Below are 23,316 nucleotides of genomic sequence, written 5' to 3'. Positions count from 1 at the left end.
TCAAGTGCTTATCAAATTGCGAATGTTTGTTTGATGTTGTGTACAGCCTGCGCAAAAAAACTAAGCAGAGCTTATGCCTTTCAAGGCATATGCATCCTTACATTGTATTGAAAATCAAAACATATAGCCCAACATTTGTAGAACAACTAAAGTTACATTAACTCTAAATTAAGTATATATTAATAACAATTTCTTTGTTAACCGCTCAACACAGAATAGCCAAAATCCCTCAAATCGTTTGGAGAAAATATTTATATTTTATTCAGATTTGTTCAATTGTATTCTTCATACTATAAAATTATTTTTGACAATCCTGGTCTACAGGCACGTAAATCAAAGAAAGAAGACTTACTCTGGGCTGGGAGAGTATGAGTACACATCTCCTCATAGGAGTCAGTGTTAGAACTGGACAGGGCAGATAGAATGTATAAACAGACAGTGGATCCACAGTTTAGAGATCATTGTGGAAAGGACAGACAACGGTTAAACAGTATGGAGAAATTTGTGGACTGGACAGGGCAGGTCAGAGTGTATGAGCCAGTGCGGAGAGATTTGCGTTGTAAACACAGTCACCTCATCACAGGCCTGGCAGCGTGGTTTCATTCTCTCAGCGTGGTGCCGGCCGCAGTAGATCTGTCCGTCCTGGTAGAAGTAGATGAGGTCTACCAGTAGCTCAGTGCACGAGGCACACTGGAAACACTGAGGGTGCCAACAGCTACCGTGCCCCGCTCGGCTGGCAAACACTGCTATGTCCCCACCATAGATCTGTCTGCCACACTGAAACACAGAGAGAGAAAGAGAGAGAAAGTGAGAGAGACAAAATAGGTAAACAAAATGCAAATGTGCTTGAGGGAGTACAGAGAATACATACACTAAAAACCAAGAAATGTCCTAATTCCTTGTCTCATCTCCCTAATCCCTCACTCTCAATGTTTCCGTCCCACCCTAGTCTCCCCCTGATCCCCCACCCTCAGCAGTGTCTACCTGTTGGCAGATGGCTCCGGTCATGGTGACAGGGAACAGTCTGACCATGCCTCTGCCCAGGTTCTCCCTCTTCCTCTGCTGACTGAACAGACAAAGCTCCTTCTTCTCCTCCTCATCCAGTTGGTTACAGTACTGATGCTGGAAACACAAAAGACATACAGTTATAATGCTGACTCAGACAAGCAGAAGTCTAGTGAGGAACAACACAAACCAACTAAATTACAGCCCAGAAGCTAGGAAAACCAACATTTCATGCAGAGTTCCAGTCTAGTATTAGAGAACAGTTACAATGCTGAGTCAGACAAGCAGAAAACCATTATATTACAGCCCAAGGGCGTTAGGACAACCAAAAGCTCACACAGAGTTACAGTATTAGTGACCGTTACCTCACTGTCGTGGGCTGGTAGCTGGTGAAGGAGCTGTTTGATGCGGTACCTCTCTCCTGAGCTGTTAGCATAGGGCACTCTGTCATCCGGGATACAGCTGAAATACTGATACACCTGGATTAAAAAACAAGAATGTTCAGACACACAATCCAATAATGTTTTTGACCCTGTGTGTTGAAGTTTAAACATACACTGAGTACAAAACATTAATGACTCCTGCTTTTTCCATGACAGACTGACCTGGTGAATCCAGGTGAAAACTATGATCCCTTAATGTCACTTGTTAAATCTACTTCAAATCAGGTTAAAGAAGCCTTGAGACAATTGAGACATGGGTTGTGTATGTGCCATTCAGTGGGTGAATGGGTAAGACAAAATATTTAATTGCCTTTGAAAGGGGAATGGTAGTAGGTGCCAGGCGCACCAGTTTGTGTCAAGAACTACAACGCTGCTGGGTTTGTCAAGCTCAACAGTTTCCCATGTGTATCAAGAATGGTCCTCCACCCAAAGGACATCGAGCCAACTTGACACAACTGTGGGAAGCATTGGAGTCAACATGGGCCAGCATCCCTGTAGAATGCTTTCGACACATTGTAGAGTCCATGCCCTGACGAATTGAGGCTGTTCTGAAGGCAAAAGGGGGGTTGCAACTCAATATTAGGAAGTTGTTCTTAATGTTTTGTACACTCATTGTATATGCTGAGTGTTAATGTATGCATGTATGTGTGAGAGTGCGTGCATGTCTTTGTGTGTGTGTGCATTAATGTATGTATGTGAAGCGTTCTCTGGTTCCGTTCTCTGGTTCTGACCTGTTCAGGCTTGAGTCCAGGTGGGACCCAGGCGTACTCCTCGGAGGCACAGCCCGAGTCGTCATCAGAGATGGAGTGTCTTTGGAAGTCTGAAACCAGCTTCATCATCATCCTCTCCAGCTGGCCCGGCACTGCCCGCACTGCATGCTCCTCACGCACACACTTACAGTGCACACAGATCTTTCTGTGGAGAGAAAAATAGGCCACTGGGTTCAATACATGGCAACTCAGAGTATTGCACAGATGCAACACCCACCAAACAGAAGGCTAGGACTGAACAGTTGGCAAGTGTGACTAAGTTTTTACACAGTTTACACATCTAATAATCTAATCATAAAAACACACCATTGATTGCCATCTCAAAACCCATACTGTCTGTAGTCAAGCATTGCATGGCAGGAACATCATTTGCGTTGGAGACATGAAGTAATTAGCCAGCCCACAAACATTCTTGAGCGTGACTCAATATGACTCCCTACATTACAGTTACTAACACAACAAAAAGGTGTTCATCCAAGGAGAGGCATGTCACCAACTCCGATACAGTCAAATATACACTAAACAATCAGAGGCTAAAACAAGCATGGAGTAAAACTGCAAACTGACACACACGCATTCAGTCTAACAGTGACATGGTTGGACACACACACACACACACACACACACACACACACACACACACACACACACACACACACACACACACACACACACAGGATGGGGAAGCTGACCATTCTCTGAATACCTGCTGAAGGAGATCCCAGCCCATTGAACAGACATGTTTAACACCTTGTCACCTATGGTAGACATAGCGGTAAGCCTCATCTTTGCCCTGCACATTAAGATTCCCACCGTTGCTGAGAAGGCAGTATCTTCATCCCAATATGGCGATAGGACTATGGGCAAGTGTGTGTGTCGAAAGGAAAGTAGTGGGTGTGAGTGTAAAAAAACATTAAGAACACCTGCTGTTTCCAAGTCATAGACTGACCAGGTGAATCCAGGTGAAAGCTATGATCCCTTATTGATGTCACCTGTGTCATGATGTTGCGTCTTTGGGTGTGGCGAGCCCCATCCCCATCCCCCTCTCCCTGCCTCCCCATTTCCTCCAACTAGGCTGCTGTGGCCAGAGAGACGTCGTAAATTCCTGAGGATCTCCTCATGGACACACAGTATAGAGAGAGTAAATTTTCATAGAGAACAAAATAATTCCTTCCACCTCACAGAACTTGTGGTACGGACCATTTTCATGTTCCGGAGAAAGTATAAAAGATCGGTGAAGAATCCAGCTACGAACTGGTCCGTTTGTTACAACTTGGGGAAGCTCATGGGAGACGGTGTGGCCACATTACCATAACGCTGTTTATATAATAGCCTCAGATATGAGGTTTACATCTAATTGTTGTATAAGATGAATGAGTGAGTATGATACTGTTTACACAATTTTACAATGTGATTTTGGACTGTTTAATAATGAAGAAAAACCCCAAAAAGGAATGGGAGTGAACTAAATCAGAGGACCGCCCCTGAGCCCAGTTAGGGTCAGACATCCTGGGACCCAGCCCCTTTTCTGCAATTCTGAATAAAACCCAACTTTGAAAAATTATCACCAGACCATGTTTTTCTCCATCAGGAGGGGACAAAGTGGTTAAACTCTTAGCTTATCGATACCGACAGAATAAGAACAAGTCTTTGATATTAATTACTAGTCTGCAGCTAGGAATTCGGTATCATTGAACGCGAAGAACGACAACTGCCGAAACATCCATTCTATAACAAATGAATGAATGTTACTCTGAACTATCCCCTCTAACGAAGACAGAGAAAGAGAGAGAGGACGAAACTCTCCAACAGAAACAAACTTTTCACCAGCAATCAAGACGACACACTGAGCGTAAATATATATATTGATTGCAATTGTTTCCGAATGAGTAAGCGTTCATGTGCAAAGGATTAGCATTTCAATTGTTATTATTATTAGTGACTTCTTAGTCGACCCCCACTTCCCCTTTTGTCTAACAAGCCGCGATGCCGGTTTAGCCCACTAGGGCACATTTTCCTATCATTTCTTGTAACCACATTTACCTTGTTTGTTTGTTTGTTTATGCATTTCTGTGAATTACTTAGTTAGTAATAAATGATTTAAGACAATTGATGTATGATGAAATCTTGCTTGTTTGTAGGTGACCAAATACTTATTTTCCACCATCATTTACAAATAAATTCATAAAAAATCCTACAATGTGATTTTCTGGATTTTTTTTCTCATTTTGTCTGTCATAGTTGAAGTGTATCTATGATGAAAATTACAGGCCTCTCTCATCTTTTTAAGTGGGAGAATTTGCACAATTGGTGGCTGACTAAATACTTTTTTGCCCCACTGTATATTGTCATCAAGGGCTTATATAGGAAGGGAGAGGAGGGTGTGTTTGAAAAGTTTTATTGCCCATGTCCGTTCACAGGGTGGAGCAGAGCCCTGTCTTATGAAAACCCAAATCTCACATTTTAGAAGCTAAAATCACATTCCATCCCATCACGAATAATTTCATTTTCAAACATTTAAATTGAACAACAATTCCATGTGAATCTGATAACTCCGATGTGTAGACTTTCCACTGTAGAGTTTATGTCATCTTATCATTGATACTGAATCTGGGCAGGTGAACACCACTGGTTGGAGCAGAAGGGACAGCGGTAGAGGGGACAGAAGGTGCTGAAGCAACTCGGTCTCGCTTTCTCTATCAATTTCCTCTATAATTTGGGTTAAATCTGTATACCTAGACTTTGTTTTAGCTTTTCCTGAGTTATTCGCCATAATTTAAATATATAAACTTGCTGAAAATGCTATTGACTATGTACTGCTATGCGTAACACTCGTGGCTCCGTCAAGTAGGATTTGCAATGGCGAATGAGCCTCTTTTACGCCAGAGTTTACGCCTAAGGCTGGTCTTCGAACGTATAACCATTACATATTGCCGTTTACCTCCGCTCATTGGCTATCTTCCAAGCTAGATTTCAAGATGATCCGTGGTCATTGGGCCAAAATACAGTCAATCAACGATAGACCGGTCCTACCATTGGTGCGCAATGAGGTCATTGATTGGTGTCTTCAAATCAGTTTGTTTCTGTCAATACGTCCCGGGAAAATAACCATCAAGTATGGTTGTGTTAGTAACAACGAGAGGATTGCAATGAAACCAACCATGACTGGATAAACGTTTGTTTAGTGTGTGTAATTACCACGAAAGCTTCGTCCAAAGTTGAATGAGACGGAAATCACAACGCAAGCGGTTTACAAATGTGTCGGGTTAGGCTATAAAAGTGGATGTTATCAAACAAAACGAACATTCACTGGTAGTTAGGACACTTGGCATTGCCACCAGAGGAAGATCTTCAAAGGTAAGCAATTTATTTTATTGTTATTTCTGACTTTCGTGATGCTAATGCTTGGTTGGTAAATGCTAAAAAAAAATAATAATAATAAAACGCATGGTTTGCTTTCGCAGTAGAGCCTTTTTGAAATCTGACACAGCAGCTGGATTAATAAAATGTTAATATTTTAAATGATGTAAGATACATGTATTTACAGGAATGTTTACTATAACAAATTGTATATTTAGAATGTTAGCGATCTGCAGTTTCACCGGATGTTGGCCTGGTGGGACGTTAGCATCTCACCTACCCTAGAGAGGTTAAATAGCGAATGGAGTACCCTTTTCCCGTAGTTCATTTTCATGCCAGCCAGGTAGGCTATACTCCTCGTGTAAAAATAAGCAATGTGCTTAATATTAGGAAAGTTGGGATATAAACATAATAGGCCTAGCCTATAGAAAGCTGATGGGATACTCCTCTTTTTAATAGAGGCCATCAATCTGTTTTCTCACGCAATTGCATAGCCTACAGAAATGTTACGCAACATGAGCTCATGGGCTCTCATGAAGTGTTTGACTAGATTTTCGATTAGATTTGCATTGATGTTAGAATTATTAGAGGGACAATAGAGTGCTGAGTACCCGGCGGTCTAAGGGTTGCCCCCTCTCATTGAATAACTCAAGTTGAAGGTTGATCCGTTGTCCTGCTGGTTGCCATTAGTAACTTAATTATTCTTATAACTTCTTCTGTGTGCAATTTTTTTTAATGGGTTCAAGGACATACATCTGTTCTATTATAAGCAATTATTGGTAGCATGATTGTCTTTGAATTTGTAAAATGTATTTACACAAAGACTGACCATGAATATTGCAATTTTTCCATTCAATATAATGTTGGAGCCTGTTTTCTGCTAACAATGCCTGCAGTACTGCGGCCGTCCTTAAACTTCCGTGGCTACAATGAGAGGGGGCAGTCGTTCTCCCCTGTCCCACAGTGGTTAATAACTGTTGGAGGAAGAGAAGATGGAGATGGAGGGGGTAATCCTCCCCCTTGTCACCCCCTCTGGGCTGTCATATCTTTCCTCTGAGTAATTGGGCCTGTCTGTATGTGGGACTGACTGTGACAGTGTGAGAAAGGGTTTGTACAGTATGTGTTCATGTCTGTGTAGGCATTACGTGTGTGGATGCATCAGTGTGTGGATGCATCAGTGTGTGGGCTCCTGTATAAACAGTATCTCTCTGGTTCTTGTGTGATTGCATAACAGGCCCTCAGCTGGTATTTGCGGCTCAAGGCCAGCTCCTCAGGCACAGATGGAGGACAAAGCCGCTTTGCGTAGACATCCCCCTTAAAACACACACACAAACACCAATCCTTTCATGTGGATAAACAGCATTCACTTTCAATCCCCTGTTCCAAAGTCTCCCATCCCATCCTTACTACTATTCCCTTCACAATAAAATATTAAACTGAACAGCTCTCCTGCGGATCGTTTCCAACCCTGGCTGCCTTAGCTCCTTATAAGGCCAGGTTGTAGTGCAGTGGGTTCAGTATAAATCATGGTAAACATAGCAGGTCACCTCAGGGTAAGCCATGCTGGCAAAACTCACACGCCACAATCCAGCCCCAGCTGTTTGTCCTCAGAGCTCGTGTACACTGTACGTGTGTGGATGTAAGAGCCACCGTACAACACAGAGTCACGTGTGTGTGTGCGCGTGCGTGGTACAGATGCCCCGCAGCATACAGGCAGCTGGAAAACCACTACATGTACCAGGGAATGATATCCAGCTACCCACCAGCTCCTCAAAATAACAGGGAGATTTATCAGATTTAACAGGGAGATTTATCAGATTTAACAGGGAGATTTATCAGTGCCAATCAGCAAAGAGTTGTCCAGAGTACAGTTTCCAAGTACAACATGAAACACTATTGCACCAGAGCAATTCATTTTAAATGATGTGTAGGACTGTGCTTGCAAATGATCTTGATTGTTATTAACCCACTTGTATCTCTTTGCCAACCTGGAAAGACATCTAGCTTGCCATTAAGAGTATATTTAGCTTGAATGCCAGGATGGCACACTCAGCCGCCACAGCCACTGCCACGAGACCCTCAGAAATGACCAGCGGTTCTACTGTGGTCACAGAGCAGATGCTGATGTGATATGTTTGGCCTGTAATCCATGTTATGCCTCCAATTCTCAGGTTACGTCACAACGCTGTGGCTGTAACAGCATCTTTCTTTGTGTTGATATATAAACAGGGACTCTGGTTGTGGATAATCCCGTACATGACTGACTGCTGGGCAGAAGGATACAGTAAAGAAGTGAGGCTGCTTCTCTGTGATGCTACTGAGGTCAGAAATCATTGCTCTGCCACATGGCCTAAATGTTTACTATGACCTCTCTGGTCTTTTCACACAGCGCTGATGGCTTTAGTGTAGTTCACTAGTGCTATATATTAGAAACATATAAAGTATATCCTTCTTTCATCCTCTAAAACATTTTTTTTTTTTACGAAGCACATGCGTAAAAATTATTATAATAAAATACCTATTAGCTTGTGGTACTCTAATCTGGTCTTAACCACTAAACAGAGTAAAACAGTGTGAACTGGGCCAGCATGGAGACTGTGTAACTTCCATTAGTGCACAGTACATACTGCACAGCAGGACCACATAATCCTGACACATAATCCAAAATAACTTTTATATTCCCTACTAGCCCTCTTGGAGGGGAGCAGAAATAACTCTCTCTCTGCTTATTTTCACTTTTGGAATGCCACAACACAAATTACATTCATTAGCGGTCCTGTTTTCAAATCTGCTAGCAGTGTTAACAGGCTCAATCTAAATTCTAACCCCTCTCCCTCTGGCAAGCAGGGACCCCACTATCCACTTCCTACTATCCGCTGTGAGCTAACACATTCAAGTACACACAAGGACTTTAACTTTCTGTTCGATGAGTGTTAAGCCTTCCAATTAGTGGCTACATACAACAAAACAAAAAAGTAAAGCAGGAATTAGCCAAGACCTTTACCTTTCGTCATCAACGTCACAAAGAAATCCATGCTGACTCTGTAACATCCTCCTATCCAGACCGGTGCTATAGTGAAGCTTCTCAGAATCTGATCTCAGATTTAGTCACATCGTGCTGCTGCCTGTCTGCCTTGTCAGAGCTGAGTTCAAGATGAGGCAGCTCCTTACCAGTGGAAATGTGTTTTCTCTCTCTACATGTCTCTTTTCAATGTATCCCTCCCCCACACCATCCCTCTACCCCCATCTAATAAGAGTTGACCAAACAATAAGTCTCTGGACACACACACACACACTACATTCTTTCCATTCACTGCATGGTTTCTCCACACTTCTAAAAAGCGTGCAATAGTTCAATTTGACCTCTCACATTTTCAGAACACACATACACACACCAATGCAGTCAGCTTTAATGTTTGAAATAATTGGAGCAGATTCTATAACTCAACTTCATTTGGGAATGAATCATTTCATGTTCTGACAAGTCTAATCAAGATGAGCAATGCAGCACAGATAAAAAATGCTTATGTTTGGACATCAAGCCCTTTTGACCATTTAAAGGATGGCATTTCAGAGAACATCTTGGCCTGGCTACAGGCCTCTAAGAAGTCCAAAATCATAACAGCTCATCTGTCCTCGCTGTCAATCACTCCAGGATGACCTGTCAATCAACACATCCAACCAAAAAGGCCCTTTGTCCTTAGATCTATGTTGAATTGCCTCGCTTGTCAATCTCTCTTTTATCTTTCTCTGTTCAATCCCCTTTTCCGGTTTCTCTCACTCTCGCCTGGAATAACTATTTAACCGTTCAAACATCAACAAGTGTGCCATCAACCCTGACAAGATAAGTAATAAGATATTCACTCTTCCATACAATCACAACTTATAACAAATTCAAAAGTCACTTTTTAGATGTATCATTAGCCATTCAATCCATCCCCATTTGTTTTGGCCATACATGTGTCTAATGGGTAATGTACCGGCCAGTTTGTAAAGTACAGTGATCAATAACTCTCTTGGGATGAATGTGTCTGCTCTGCTCTTGGTGTGACTAGCTGTGATTTAAACTGAGTAGCTACAGTATCTCTCTCTGTGGCCTGATAGTGCTCGGAGTCCAGATTAGATAGATCCATCCATCCCTCTAAGAAACAGATGGACACTGTCCCAGAATGCTTGCTCTGTGGTCAGTAATTAGTGCCTGAGTAATCGCCACGCCACCTGCCTGCTCTTACCAACTAATAGGGGAGGCTGGCTTTGAGCACTCTGTGTCTCAGTGTCACTGACTGGGACCTATGGGGTCACAAGTAACTTAATTCCTCCTCTGGTGGATGGGGTGGTGGAGCCATCTGCACCCTGCCTAAGAGGCCCCGGCCCAGCCTGGGAGAGAGCAGGTTGATGATAGATCACTGCCCTGACAGTGTGGTTAAACAGCCAAGCTCTTTGGTCACTTGCATGTTTGTCTTCCATGGGGGTAATGGGGGTAGGTGTTACTGTGAATGGGTTAATAAATGAGATGCCATTTGTCCTGAACTCTGGAGTCTTTAAGATGTTAAACAGTGACCCCCATACATCTCAATCCTTGAATCATTCTGCTCTGTGGTAACTGGGAAGTAACTGTGGTTCTGACACCTCCTGCTTAAAAGGATTAAACACCGCTCATTATTCTTGCCCTGATATCAGACTGGAACATTAAACAAAAACTCCCGGTCACCAGACCTCAAACCATGTACCCTCTCTATTCTGCCGAAATGTCTTTCAATAACTTCACCATACCAAAGATGAATATAACCACACCAAAGATGTATGGTAAACACATCAATGATATGATGACAGTCGCAGTTTTACATCTGGTTCTTTTATCTGGTTTGTCTGTGTTTTTAGCATGACAGTACAGTAGAGTCACCATGTGCTTTAGATTAAGGACTGTTTGTCTTCAAAGCCTGTTGACTTGACCTCAACACAACACAGGGACATAATAACCAAGGACGTAAGCACTCAATTAGAATAATTTGATAGAAATTAATACCCTCCTTGCAGCCTTTATTCCATATTTATAAACTGGGTGGTTTGAGCCCTGAATGCTGATTGGCAGACAGCTGTGGTATTTCAGACCGTATACCATGGGTATGACAAAAATGTATTTTTACTGCTCAAATTACATTGGTAACCAGTGTATAATAGCAATAAGGCACCTCAGGGGTTTGTGGTATATGGGTAATATACCACGGTTAAGGACTGTATTCGCGTTGCGTCATGCTTAAGAACATATCTTAGACATGGTATATGGGCCATATACCACACCACCTCGTGCCTTATTTCTTAAGTAGAACCCAGTCTGTTTCTTATATCTGACTCTTTATTAGTTCAATCTGCCAGCCAGGGTTGGCTTATCTTCTGAAGGCCCAATGTGTGTTTGTGTATGCTGCATTGTTTAACCCAGAACTCTCTTTCTCTCTGTCAGAATTACCATGAAATGTGGCTATTGTCTCCATTCACTAAAACAACTAATAAAGGGAGTACTTCAGAAAATAGTCAGAAGTGCAAGCTGTGTCAACTTCAGTGCGTCTACAAAAATAGTTTTTAAATGTACCGGTCCAAACTCAAAACCTTCTAAACTGCCCTTCCTCAAAGTGCTTATTAACTGTATGAAGACAGTGAAAAGTCAGAGAGAGCCACCCCTCCTTCAACCCATCCCTATCGCAGCAGTGGTGGTCCGATCACAGCGGGATCTGAAAGAAAGGGATGGGGAGAAGGAGGGAGGGAGAGATTCAGGGAGGGGTAGAGAAGTTTAGGGCTTCATCACAGCGGTGGCGGCAGTAGCCGGATCTGAAAGGGCTAATCTTATTAGGGTGACGGACAGGATTAGGACTAACTAAGAGACCCAATGGGCTGGACACACTGAGGAGGGGAGGGAGGACAGGATTAGGACTAACTAAGAGACCCAATGGGCTGGACACACTGAGGAAGGGAGGGAGGACAGGATTAGGACTAACTAAGAGACCCAATGGGCTGGACACACTGAGGAGGGGAGGGAGGACAGGATTAGGACTAACTAAAAGACCCAATGGGCTGGACACACTGAGGAGGAGAGGGAGGACAGGATTAGGACTAACTAAGAGACCCAATGGTCTGGACACACTGAGGAGGAGAGGGGGATGGGAGGAGTGAAGAGGATTCATACAGGGAGAATGCAAACACAGAAGAAAAGGGAGAGGAATACTAGTTGTTCCTCAGAAAGACACGAGGACACTGACTGGACACCTAAATGACCATAGGTGGTTGAAAAACACTTCAACAGACAGCCACTAATTTTCAGGGGCACAGTGAGCTGTATACACGCTCTCCATATTTATTTGGTCAGTGAAGCTATAACTTTCATTTTGGCTCTTTGAGATCAAATGTTTTATTTGAGGCGATAGTACAGAATGTCACTTTTTATTTGAGTGTTTTTATACCCATATGTATAAAAACACTCAAATAAAAAGTGACATTCTGTACTATCGCCTCAAATAAAACATTTGATCTCAAAGAGCCAAAATGAAAGTTATAGCTTCACTGACCAAATAAATGGCCAAAATTTGTGGATTTCTGCCAAACCCGTTGCTGACAGGTGTATAAAATCGAGCATACAGCCATGCAATCTCCATAGACAAAGATTTGCAGTAGAATGGCCCGTACTCAAGAGCTCAGTGACTTTCAATGTGGCACCATCATAGGATGCCACCTTTCCAACAAGTCAGTTCGTCAAACTTCCACACCGCCAGAGCTGCCCCGGGGCAATTGTAAGTGCTGTTATTGTGAAGTGGAAACGCCTAGGAGCAACAACAGCTCAACCTCAAAGTGGTAGGCCACACAAGCTCACAGAATGGAACCGCTGAGTGCTAAAGCGCGTAAAAAATAGTCTTTCCTCGGTCACAAGACTTCTTTTAAAATATATGACACACCGAAAGACAGAGGCTCACACCTATATGTACACTACCGTTCAAAAGTTTGGGGTCCCTTGTTTTTGAAGAAAAGCTATTTTTTTGTCCATTAAAATAAGAGCAAATTAATCAAAAATACAGTGTAGACATTGTTAATGTTGTAAATGACTATTGTAGCTGGAAATGGCAGATTTTTATGGAATATCAACAATGGCTTGTGAAAGTATTCACCCTCCTTGGCATTTTTCCTATTTTACAACCTGGAATTTGTATAATTTGATTTACACAACATGCCTACCACCTTGATGCAAAATATTTTTTATTGTGAAACAAACAAGAAACAATACCAAAAAAAAAAGAAAATTTGAGTATGCATAACTATTCACCCCCCCAAAGTCAATACTTTGTCGAGCCACCTTTTGCAACAATTACAGCTCCAAGTCTGGGGCGGCAGGGTAGCCTAGTGGTTAGAGCGTTGGACTAGTAACCGGAAGGTTGCAAGTTCAAACTCCCGAGCTGACAAGGTACAAATCTGTCGTTCTGCCCCTGAACAGGCAGTTAACCCACCTAGGCAGTCATTGAAAATAAGAATTTGTTTTTAACTGACTTGCCTAGTTAAATAAAAATAAATAAATACAAAGTCTCTTGGGGTATGTCTCTATAAGCTTGATGTACTGTGATTTTTGCCCATTCTTCAAGGCAAAACTGCTCCAGCTCCTTCAAGTTGGATGGATTCCGCTGGTGTACAGCAATCTTTAAGTCTTACCACAGATTCTCACTTGGAATCAAGTCTCGGCTTTGACTAGGCCATTCCAAGACATTTAAATGTTTCCCCTTAAACCACTTGAGTGTTGCTTTAGCAGTATGCTTGGGTCATTGTCCTGCTGGAAGGTGAACCTCTGTCCCAGTCTCAAATCTCTGGAAGACTGAAACAGGTTTCCCTCAAGAATGTACCTGTATTTAGCGCAATCCATCATTCCTTCAAGTCTGACCAGTTTCTCAGTCCCGGCCAATGAAAAACATCCCTACAGCATGATGCTGCCACCACCATGCTTCACTGTGGGGATGGTGTTCTCGGGGAATGAGAGGTATTGGGTTGAGAGGTGCTGGGTCAGACATAGCATTTTCCTTGATGGCCTAAAAGCTCAATTTTAGTCTTATCTGACCAGAGTACTTTCTTCTATATGTTTGGGGAGTCTCCCACATACCTTTTGGCCCAGAAATGCTGTTGCTCCAGATACTCAACTAGTCTAAAGAAGGCCAGTTTAATTGCCTCTTTAATCAGCACAACAGTCTTCAGCTGTGCTAACATAATTGCAAAAGGTTTTTTTAATGATCAATTTGCCTTTTAAAATGATAAACTTGGATTAGCTAACACAACATGCCATTGGTTGCTGATAATGAGCCTCTGTAGACCTGAAGATATTCCATTAAAAATCAGCTGTTTCCAGCTACAATAGTCATTTACAACATTAAAAATGTCTACACTGTATTTCTGATCAATTTGATGTTATTTTGATGGACAAAAAAATTACCTTTTCTTTCAAAAACAAGGACCTTTCTAAGTGACTCCAAACTTTTGAACGGTAGTGTAGATATTATTATTCCATTACTTTACTTTACTTAGATTTGTGTGTATTAGGTAGTTGTTGTGGAATTGTTAGATTACAGTGTATAGGCTACATGTATAATCAGAGAGCTCCCTCCAACCACAGCATGTCATAGGTCTCTGCTATGAACACTTTCAAAAGTTTTAAACGTGCTAAACCACATGCAGCTAGCATTTCTAATGGTAAACCCTTGCACTCAGGGGTTGTTTGTGTGTGAATAACATCGACTCACACAAAGTGCAGCTGCTCTGTTTTTTTTGTTGCCTAGATTCTCTATTACCTTTTCTTTCACATTACTGAATGCTTTATCTGTTCTGGATGTGGTAAATGTGTTGTGTTTGGATAATGTTTGTTTGAGTCTATATCTAGACCTACTCTCCACATGGACAGTTTGGTTAATCAGCTCTCCAATCCCCAATCCACTCTAACATATAAAAACACAGAGAAACCATATTGTTGTCAGAAATCACCTCAAATCACCCAATACAGAATGGAAGTTAGCCATATGACTCTTCCTCAATAAGTAAGTTACAACCAAATAGCGACAGCCATGTGACACACAAGAGAGCACTGCCTGCACTAGACTGTGATCATACCTATCCTACTTATGAGTTATGACTCCAAAATGAGAAGGAAAGACACCTATGGCATGAAATATAATCACATGAAACATCTTGAAAACAGTGTCGGTGTTCCTGTGAGGAGTATGTAACGGGAGTATACGAGGCCTACCTCCAGCCATGCATACGAAAGCCAGGACACTGGTCTCCACATCTTATACATGGTTGTCCCCGGTCTGGGTCTTCCTCCTCCTGCTGAAATCACCACAACACGACATTAGACACCCAGTATGATATCATTCATGCATCACAAACAATTAGAATAAAATTATCAACAAATGCAGCATTTCTTTATTTCACATGACAGTAAGTGATTGGGAGGAGAAATGGTCACGTGTCAATGGTCAATCCACTTTAATCAAAAGCAGTATGGATGGTGAGAGGGTCATCCTTGAGGAGGAAAGCAATTCTCTGGAAAGCAAAATAAATTTACAGAGATCCAGTGAAAAACATGGAAATATCCCTTCCCTCACCCCCTCAATTTGCACATCTGCAGTTTGAAGTAGGATTGTATTGGTTCAATATGTATTATTGGTCTTGCTCATAATCCATGGGTGTGATGTCATCTGTGAGTACATGAGTGTAAACAATGTGCATGACTGTGTAACAGGGTGTGTTAATAGGGTTGTGTATGTTTATGTGTGAACACAAACTCAGCAAAAAAAGAAACGTCCTCTCACTGTCACTTTCAGCAAACATAACATGTGTCAAAAGATTTCACAACTGAGATATAAACTGAACATGTTCCACAAACACGTGACTAACAGAAATGGAATAATGTATCCATGAACAAAAAGAGGGGGGGGGTCTTTCAAAGATAAATTTGTAAAAATTAAAATAACTACACAGATCTTCATTGTAAAGGGTTTAAACACTGTTTCTCATGCTTGTTCATTGAACAATAAACAATTAATGAACATGCACCTGTGTAACGGTCGTAAAGACACTAACAGCTTACAGATGGTAGGCAATTAAGGTCACAGTTATGAAAACTTAGGACAGTAAAGAGGCCTTTCTACTGACTCTGAAAAACACCAAAAGAAAGATGCCCAGGGTCCCTGCTCATCTGCATGAATGTGCCTTAGGCATGCTGCAAGGAGGCATGAGGACTGCAGATGTGGCCAGGGCAATAAATTGCTATGTCCGTACTGTGAGACGCCTAAGACAGCGTTACAGGGAGACAAGACGGACAGCTGATCGTCCTCGCAGTGGCAGAACACGTGTAACAACACCTGCACAGGATCGGTACATCCAAACATCACACCTGCGGGACAGGTACAGGATGGCAACAACAACTGCCCGAGTTACACCAGAAACGCACAATTGCTCCATCAGTGCTCAGACTGTCCGCTGAGAGAGGCTGGACTGAGGGTTTGTAGGCCTGTTGTAAGGCAGGTCCTCACCAGACATCACCGGCAACAATGTCGCCTATGTGCACAAACCCATCGTCACTGGACCAGACAGGACTGGCAAAAAGTGCTTTTCACTGACAAGTCGGGGTTTTGTCTCACCAGGGGTGATGGTCGGATTTGTATTTATCGTCGAAGGAATGAGTGTTACACTGAGGCCTGTACTCTGGAGCGGGATAGATTTGGAGGTGGAGGGTCCGTCATGGTCTGGGACGGTGTGTCACAGCATTGAGCACGTCTGGGACCTGTTGGATCGGAGGATGAGGGCTAGGGCCATTCCCCCCAGAAATGTCCGGGAACTTGCAAGTGCCTTGGTGGAAGAGTGGGGTAACATCTCACAGCAAGAACCGGCCAATCTGGTGCAGTCCATGAGGAGGAGATGCACTGCAGTACTTATTAATGCAGCTGGTTGCCATACCAGATACTGACTGTTACTTCTGATTTTCACCCCCCTTTGATCAGGGACACATTATTCCATTTCTGTTAGTCACATGTCTGTGAAACTTGTTCAGTTTATGTCTCAGTTGTTGAATCTTATTATGTTCATACAAATATTTACACGTTAAGTTTGCTGAAAATAAACGCAGTTGACAGTGAGAGGACATTTCTTTTTTTGCTGAGTTTATTAACACTTGTGAAGGATGCCCAGCGCGTGCGTTAAGGCAATAAACAGTGCACACTTTTTTTTGGTACTTTTTCAAATCATAGTCGCACACCTCCTGTAGCCTAGCCCATAGGCCTATATGCTTTGATAAGGTTTGTATCACAACTAAAGTGTCCAAATAACTTCTTCAAATTAAACACATTAATTCGCTTTGCAACCGGTGTAGAGCATAACATGGTCCCAGATCATGACAAACTCTCCACCTCCAAATCGATCCTGCTCCAATACAGGCATCGGTGTAACGCTTATTCCTTCAAGTATGTAAATTCTGGGACAGTTGTGGGATGCCATAGATCTCACTTTTTTAAATGTAGATGTTCCAAAGGCCTGCATCAGTGGCTTGTAGGCTCTGTGTGGAAGCCAGGAGATGCTAAACGTGTTTCTGTAAACTAACAGTCAAATACAGTGTGACCGGCAGTTATTTGCTTGGCAACAACTGGCTGACCAAATGTCCTGACCGCCACAGCCCTAGTTAGAGGCAGGGGAACAGGTTCTCCTCCAGTCCAGAAGTAACAGCCCAGGCCCTGAGTCCAATCCCCATACAGCAGAACTACAGCTCCTGCTGGGAGTGGGACTACAGCCACACACGACCCAAACTATGTCATTTTGTGAATTCAGAATATCTCAAAGTACATTCAACAAACCATAAAAAAAATAAAAAAATTGCACATTAGTATTGGTGTCTATTCATGCAAGTAGTCTTTGAGAGTGTGTGTGTCACACTACTGCTCTATTGTGGTGTCTCTTTTTAGAGATGAGAGGAAGGAAACAGATACAGGAAGTGTGCTGCACTCTTTCCTTTCCCTCTCCATGTAGTCACTGTCTCCACTTTCCTTTCCTCTGACGTTGGCATCCTACCTCTCCTCTACCACATTCTGATGAATCCCTTTCTCACAATAATGTGCTCTTTTCTTACATTTGTCTAAAGGTGTTGAGATACAGTAGATGATAAACAGTTGGTTCACACCATACACTAGGTTTCCCCAATAGAAGACCCGCGGGCCAAATTCGTCTCGTGGGTGATTTGATTTGCCCCCCAATTGTTCCAGCTCATAAAGTTATACAAGTACAGCGAGTAGCCATTTTCAGTGAGTGTGGACATTTACAAGCGAAAGGGAACGAGAGAAATTGCGTAAATGAACAAAGTTGTGATGTATGCTTGTCTGATGGAAGAGCAGCATGTGTACACGGAGCAGAGGGGGGAAACATGCTAGTTGGAAGCACAGGGGAAAAAATGGCAGCTGTACAGATAACTCATCCAGAGGTCTTTGACTTCTCAAACATGGCAGAAAGCTAACAACCCGTCTCCTTATTCATTCAGCCACATACTCAGCAAACTAAGAAGTAACTAAATACACAGCTGGAGAGTATAGCACATCTTAGACAGTTATAAAATATCTGATGGCAAACATTTAGTAGTGAATTGCAACAAGTGTAACTTCATTACCTCATATGTGCAGCACAACAGAGAAGGACTCACCAATAGATATAGAATGCTATGGACTCACTAGCGTCCGCATTCTACAGTTGTACACTTTACCACGAACACGTGACTGCCTGCTGTTCTGGGGAACTACGGTAAGCTTCATAATGAAGAATAATGTTGCAGGCAAATGAAGAACGCAATCTGCTTCATCTCCTAACTTCTTCCACGAGTTCACTGCAGGTATTTACAAATATTGAAATGTATTCAAAAACCCCAAAGAAATAGTTTCAACGGTATTGACGGTATATGAAAACCATCCTGTGGGTATTTCCAAATAACCCGGAATACAGTATATACTAGGGATGCACAATATATCGGTGAACATATCGGAATCGGCTGATATTAGCTAAAAATGCCAACATCAGTATCGGCCCGATGTCTAGTTTAAAGCCGATGTGCAAAACCAATGTCAAAGCTGATGTGCCTACGTTATATAGGTATGCACATGATGTAATGACGCCACGCACTACACGTGCAACACAGCATTCCTAACCTAGCCCACAATGTCTGCTGTGTGGATCGAGCAGTCAAGTCGAGCAGTCATTTGAAAGAGTAAGGAAATTTCAGAGCGAGAACTCAAAAGGTGAAATCCATTAAAGCCAAGATAATGGAATTCATTGCCCTTGACAATAAATCGTTCTCAGTTTTTTTTTGTACCATTTTTCAGATGTTGCCCTCCCGGAGTTACACAGTAATAGCGTCATTGCTATTAGCTTCATGACTGACATTTGGACCAGCGATATCAGCCCCATAAGCAGGCTGAGTCTGACAGCACAGTGGGTCGTTGAGAATTTCGTACTGAGCTGGTTGTCATACCACTGCTGCCATTTCAATGGCATTTGAGAACATGTTTGAAACTTGGAAACATGAACACACTAGTTAGCGCCATTCGAACAACTGACTCGAGGAATAAACTCATCAACTGTGCCTGCAACAGACGTGATACCCTCTGTCAAGGCATTGAAACATCTGTTCAACAAAACTGACTGGAATGTAAACAAATGTGCACAAAATTTGAGATAAGCTTCATGTGCGTATGGAACATTTCTGGGATATTTTTTTTTAGCTCATGAAACATGGGACAAACACTTTACATGTTGCACTCATATTTTTGTTCAGTGTAGTATTCGTATTCTAATTCCTAATTTTAACACCACCGATTCTGTCACATAACAGTGGAGTGCGCATGCCCATTTTGACTTTGTCAATGCTAAGCTAACCAGTTAGCTAGCAGCTAGTGTGTGACGTTAGTGCTGAATAGTTTCTATTGAGTGAAGATGGCCCCTTTTCCCGACGAGGTGGATGTTTTTACTGGCCCACATCGGTGAATGAAACAGTTGCTCTTGACAACAGTTTGCCCCGGCAACACAACTGCCCACACAAGCTGTGAGCAAGCAATTCGGTGGCATTCTCTCTTTACTGTGTCGCCACCATGCTCAATGCTATGTACAAGGACCGCTACTTTGATGTAGACAAGAAACAGGGTTTATGTGAATGTTACATACACAGCTGGACAAGATGTAAACAGACATAGTGATAGTGTGTACCGAGGAAGAGGCATCACAGACAGACAGAGCTGAAACTTCACTGCTTGACATGTATGATGCAATCCTGGTTGAGAATGAAACAGCACAGCAAGTAAGTGAAAGAAATAGGTTTTGATTATGTTTTACTGGTAATGGGGACATACGTAAATACCAACAAAATAACTTTTTGGTCAGTGTGTGTGAGTGTGTGCGTGTCTGTCTGTGTAACCTTTATTTAACCTTTATTTAACAAGTCAGTTAAGAACGAATTCTTATTTACAATGACGACTTACCCCGGCCAAACCTGGACGATGCTGGACCAATTTTGCGCTGCCCTATGGGACTCCTAATCACAACCGCATGTGATACAGCCTGGACCCGAACCAGGGACTGTAGTGACGCCTCTTGCACGGAGATGCAGTGCCTTAGACCGCTGCATCCATGTGTGTGTGTTAACTATTTATCTGTATTAGAATGCTTAAAAGGCAGCTAAAATGTTAAATATCAGGTATTGGTGTCATTTTTTTTTAGCAAGGAAGATATTGGATATCGGATTCGGCCAAAAATGTAATATCGGTGCATCACTAATAAATCGCTAACCGCTACATACAGCCTACATCATTGTCACCATATTAGCTCTCTCTCTGTCTTGATCTCCTTCATTTTAGAAGAAATGTATTCGTTCAAAACTGTTCAACTATTGTCTTTCTCTCTCTTTGAGACGACAACTCACCACATTTTATGTACTGCAGTTCTAGCTTGTGCTTTTAGTACTAGATTATCTGATCCTTTGATTGGGTGGACATGTCAGTTCATGCTGCAAGAGCTCTGATAGGTTGGAGGACGTCCTCTGGAAGTTGTCATAATTACTGTGTAAGTCTATGGAAGGTGGTGAGAACCATGAGCCTCCTAGGTTTTGTATTGAAGTCAATGTACCCAGAGGAGCTAGCCTCCACTGGATACGGTATCCCGCCCAACCCTATTCCCAAGTATCCCAATTTAATCAAGGTTTGAAATTATTCAGTTTTTCTCAAATTCTATATATGTTTGGGCATCTTGCAGTGTACAATTATGTATTACTATGTTCCGGCCCCCAACCATCCTCTCAAGAAAAAAATAATAAAGAAAAAAAAATAATATCAACCCACTGCTGAATGTAATTGGGAACCCCTGCCATACACCATAACCCGATACACCCGGTTTTGGTTTGTGTGGTGTACATGACAATTTGTCAGTCTACTCTTGTTTCATTGTGCAAAACATTAGCCAGCCCTTCAAACAATAGAAAGGGAAGGATGGGGTAGTTAACAAAACAATATTTCTTAGATAAATGAGAGAGACAGGGAGAGATAATCCCTGCCACGAAACAAGAACGGTGCCAAAAAATTGGAGACTCCCTCGAGCAATCTCACAAACTACACAGACATGCAGACATACCACTTATCCTTCTCTCTCACATACACACACCCAAATTAACCAAACCCATGTGATATGGGAATTGGAAGGCACCTGTGAATACCTGTTCAACTTTGTTCTCAAACCACATATCAGTACATAGGGTAAATGTCATGTTAGTATTCACGTCAAGCCAGTTATACCATTTGGGTTTTTATTGCTTGTGAAACTGGGTTATTATGATGGGGCTGCAGTGCTAACAATGCTACAATAGACCAATCGGTTGGATGTTGTTGTCTGTATTTCACTCTTTTCATATATGAGCCTATTCCTTCACTGAGTCCAGATGTTGTGATGTTTGTGTGTCATTGAGAAACTACACCACTGAGACACTTCAACACCAACCTACCAATGGCACCACCCCCCCTGCTCTGAGCTCAGATGCCCAATCTATGAACAGCATCAACAGGTTAGCCCACATGAAACAGTCACAAGCTAAGGAAAGAACATTGAATGGTTCACATACCATTTTATTGCATCTGGTGTGTGATTTAATATCTACATAAGGACATGTACATGCATGCTCACACACAGACATACGTACTCAATGTTATCTAAATCAATCAGTACAAGGCAGAAACATACATTGAAAAGTTAAACATAGCCTGTCTGAACGTCTTGTGTATACACACAAATGTAAAATGGCAAGAAGGTGGGGATAAAGGAACTTCTGGGTGACTGGACCTTTCTGTTCTCATTTGCTAACATAACTTTCAGACATGGTGACTGATCTCAGGGGGACAGGGAGGGGGAAACCCCCAACTCTAATCACACAAGCCCAACTGTACGGAGTACTGAGAAAGTAAGTCCTCGTCAAACGTTCCCCTCCAAGTTGCTATTAATAAAATACGAATTCAAACATGAAAATATCTGTTTTGTACTTCATACCTTGTACTGAACACACACGCTCACACATAACTACACATAGTCTCTCACAGTCAGAGAGCTGACTCTTTTGTCTCTGGGGAATGCGGCGACCCATGTTAACACGTGTGCTAAAACAAACAGCTAGTGAAGCCTCATTGCCCTCTGCCATACTCACTGATCCTTGACATGTACAACTCTCCACCAGAGCATGAGACTTCCTGGGAAAGTGTGTCATAAATACAGAGAGAAAAACAGGGGAGGAAAATACCAATCGTGTTGTATTGACAAATGGAAGATTAGAATTCTGGGGAGAGAAGAGAGGAATGGAGAGAGAGGGCATGCAAATCATGCATTGTGGTTAGAGCAAATAACAGAAGTACTATATACTGTACAAAGCCTGCAGAGAAGGAGCATATGTAAATGCAATAAAGACGCATAAAATGTTATCTAACAACTGTTAGGCCAGTACAGTACTGTTCGGTTCAGTACAAGTGTGGTTAAATCAGTATACAGGGTATTCGGGAAGTATTGAGAACCCTTCCCTTTTTGCAAATGTTGTTACATTACAGCCTTATTCTAAAATGGATGAAGAAGGAAAGGCACACACCTGTCTATATAAGGTCCCACAGTTGACAGTGCATGTAAGAGCAAAAACCAAGCCATGAGGTCAAAGGAATTGTCGGTAGAGCTCCGACACAGGATTGTGCCGAGGCACAGATCTGGGGAAGGGTACCAAAAAATGTCTGCAGAATTGACGGTCCTCCATCATTCTGACATGGAAGAAGTTTGGAACCACCAAGACGCTTCCTAGAGCTGGCCGCCCGGCCAAACTGAGCAATCAGGGGGAGAAGGGCCTTTGTCAGGGAGGTGACCAAGAACAAGATGGTCACTTTGACAAAGCTTCAGAGTTCCTCTGTGGGGATGGGAAAATTCCAGAAGGAGAACCATCTCTGCAGCACTCCACCAATCAGGCCTTTATGGTAAAGTGGCCAGACAGAAGCCACTCCTCAGTAAAAGGCACATGAAGAATCTGCAGAGAAGAATGGGAGAAACTCCCCAAATATAGGTGTGCTAAGCTTTTAGCGCCATACCCAAGAAGACTCTAGGCTGTAATCACTACCAAAGGTGCTTCAACAAAGTACTGAGTGAAGGGTTTTAATTAGAGGTTGACCGATTAA

At 42.4% G+C, this 23,316-nt stretch overlaps 1 protein-coding gene across 2 annotated transcripts in view; it reads right to left on the bottom strand.

The window, feature by feature from the left end:
• Nucleotides 1-23,316, bottom strand: part of LOC115132344 (prickle-like protein 1) — a 39,639-nt gene that overhangs the window by 5,047 nt on the left and 11,276 nt on the right. The window contains exons 2-6 of one of the 2 annotated variants that reach the window (XM_029664912.2): nucleotides 14,844-14,926; nucleotides 2,180-2,363; nucleotides 1,371-1,484; nucleotides 985-1,122; nucleotides 574-777 (exon numbers count right to left, since the gene is read on the bottom strand). In XM_029664912.2, coding sequence (XP_029520772.1) covers nucleotides 574-777; nucleotides 985-1,122; nucleotides 1,371-1,484; nucleotides 2,180-2,363; nucleotides 14,844-14,926 — 723 coding nt within the window. Of the gene's footprint in view, nucleotides 1-573; nucleotides 778-984; nucleotides 1,123-1,370; nucleotides 1,485-2,179; nucleotides 2,364-8,582; nucleotides 8,704-14,843; nucleotides 14,927-23,316 lie in introns of those variants that run through there. The other variant, XM_029664913.2, reaches the window with a different exon arrangement.

This window comes from Oncorhynchus nerka, linkage group LG7, assembly GCF_034236695.1.
Source record: "Oncorhynchus nerka isolate Pitt River linkage group LG7, Oner_Uvic_2.0, whole genome shotgun sequence".
NCBI classification, from domain to species: Eukaryota; Metazoa; Chordata; class Actinopteri; order Salmoniformes; family Salmonidae; genus Oncorhynchus; species Oncorhynchus nerka.
The sequence above is the reverse complement of the archived record's forward strand: the minus strand, read 5'-3'. Positions and strand labels throughout refer to the sequence as shown.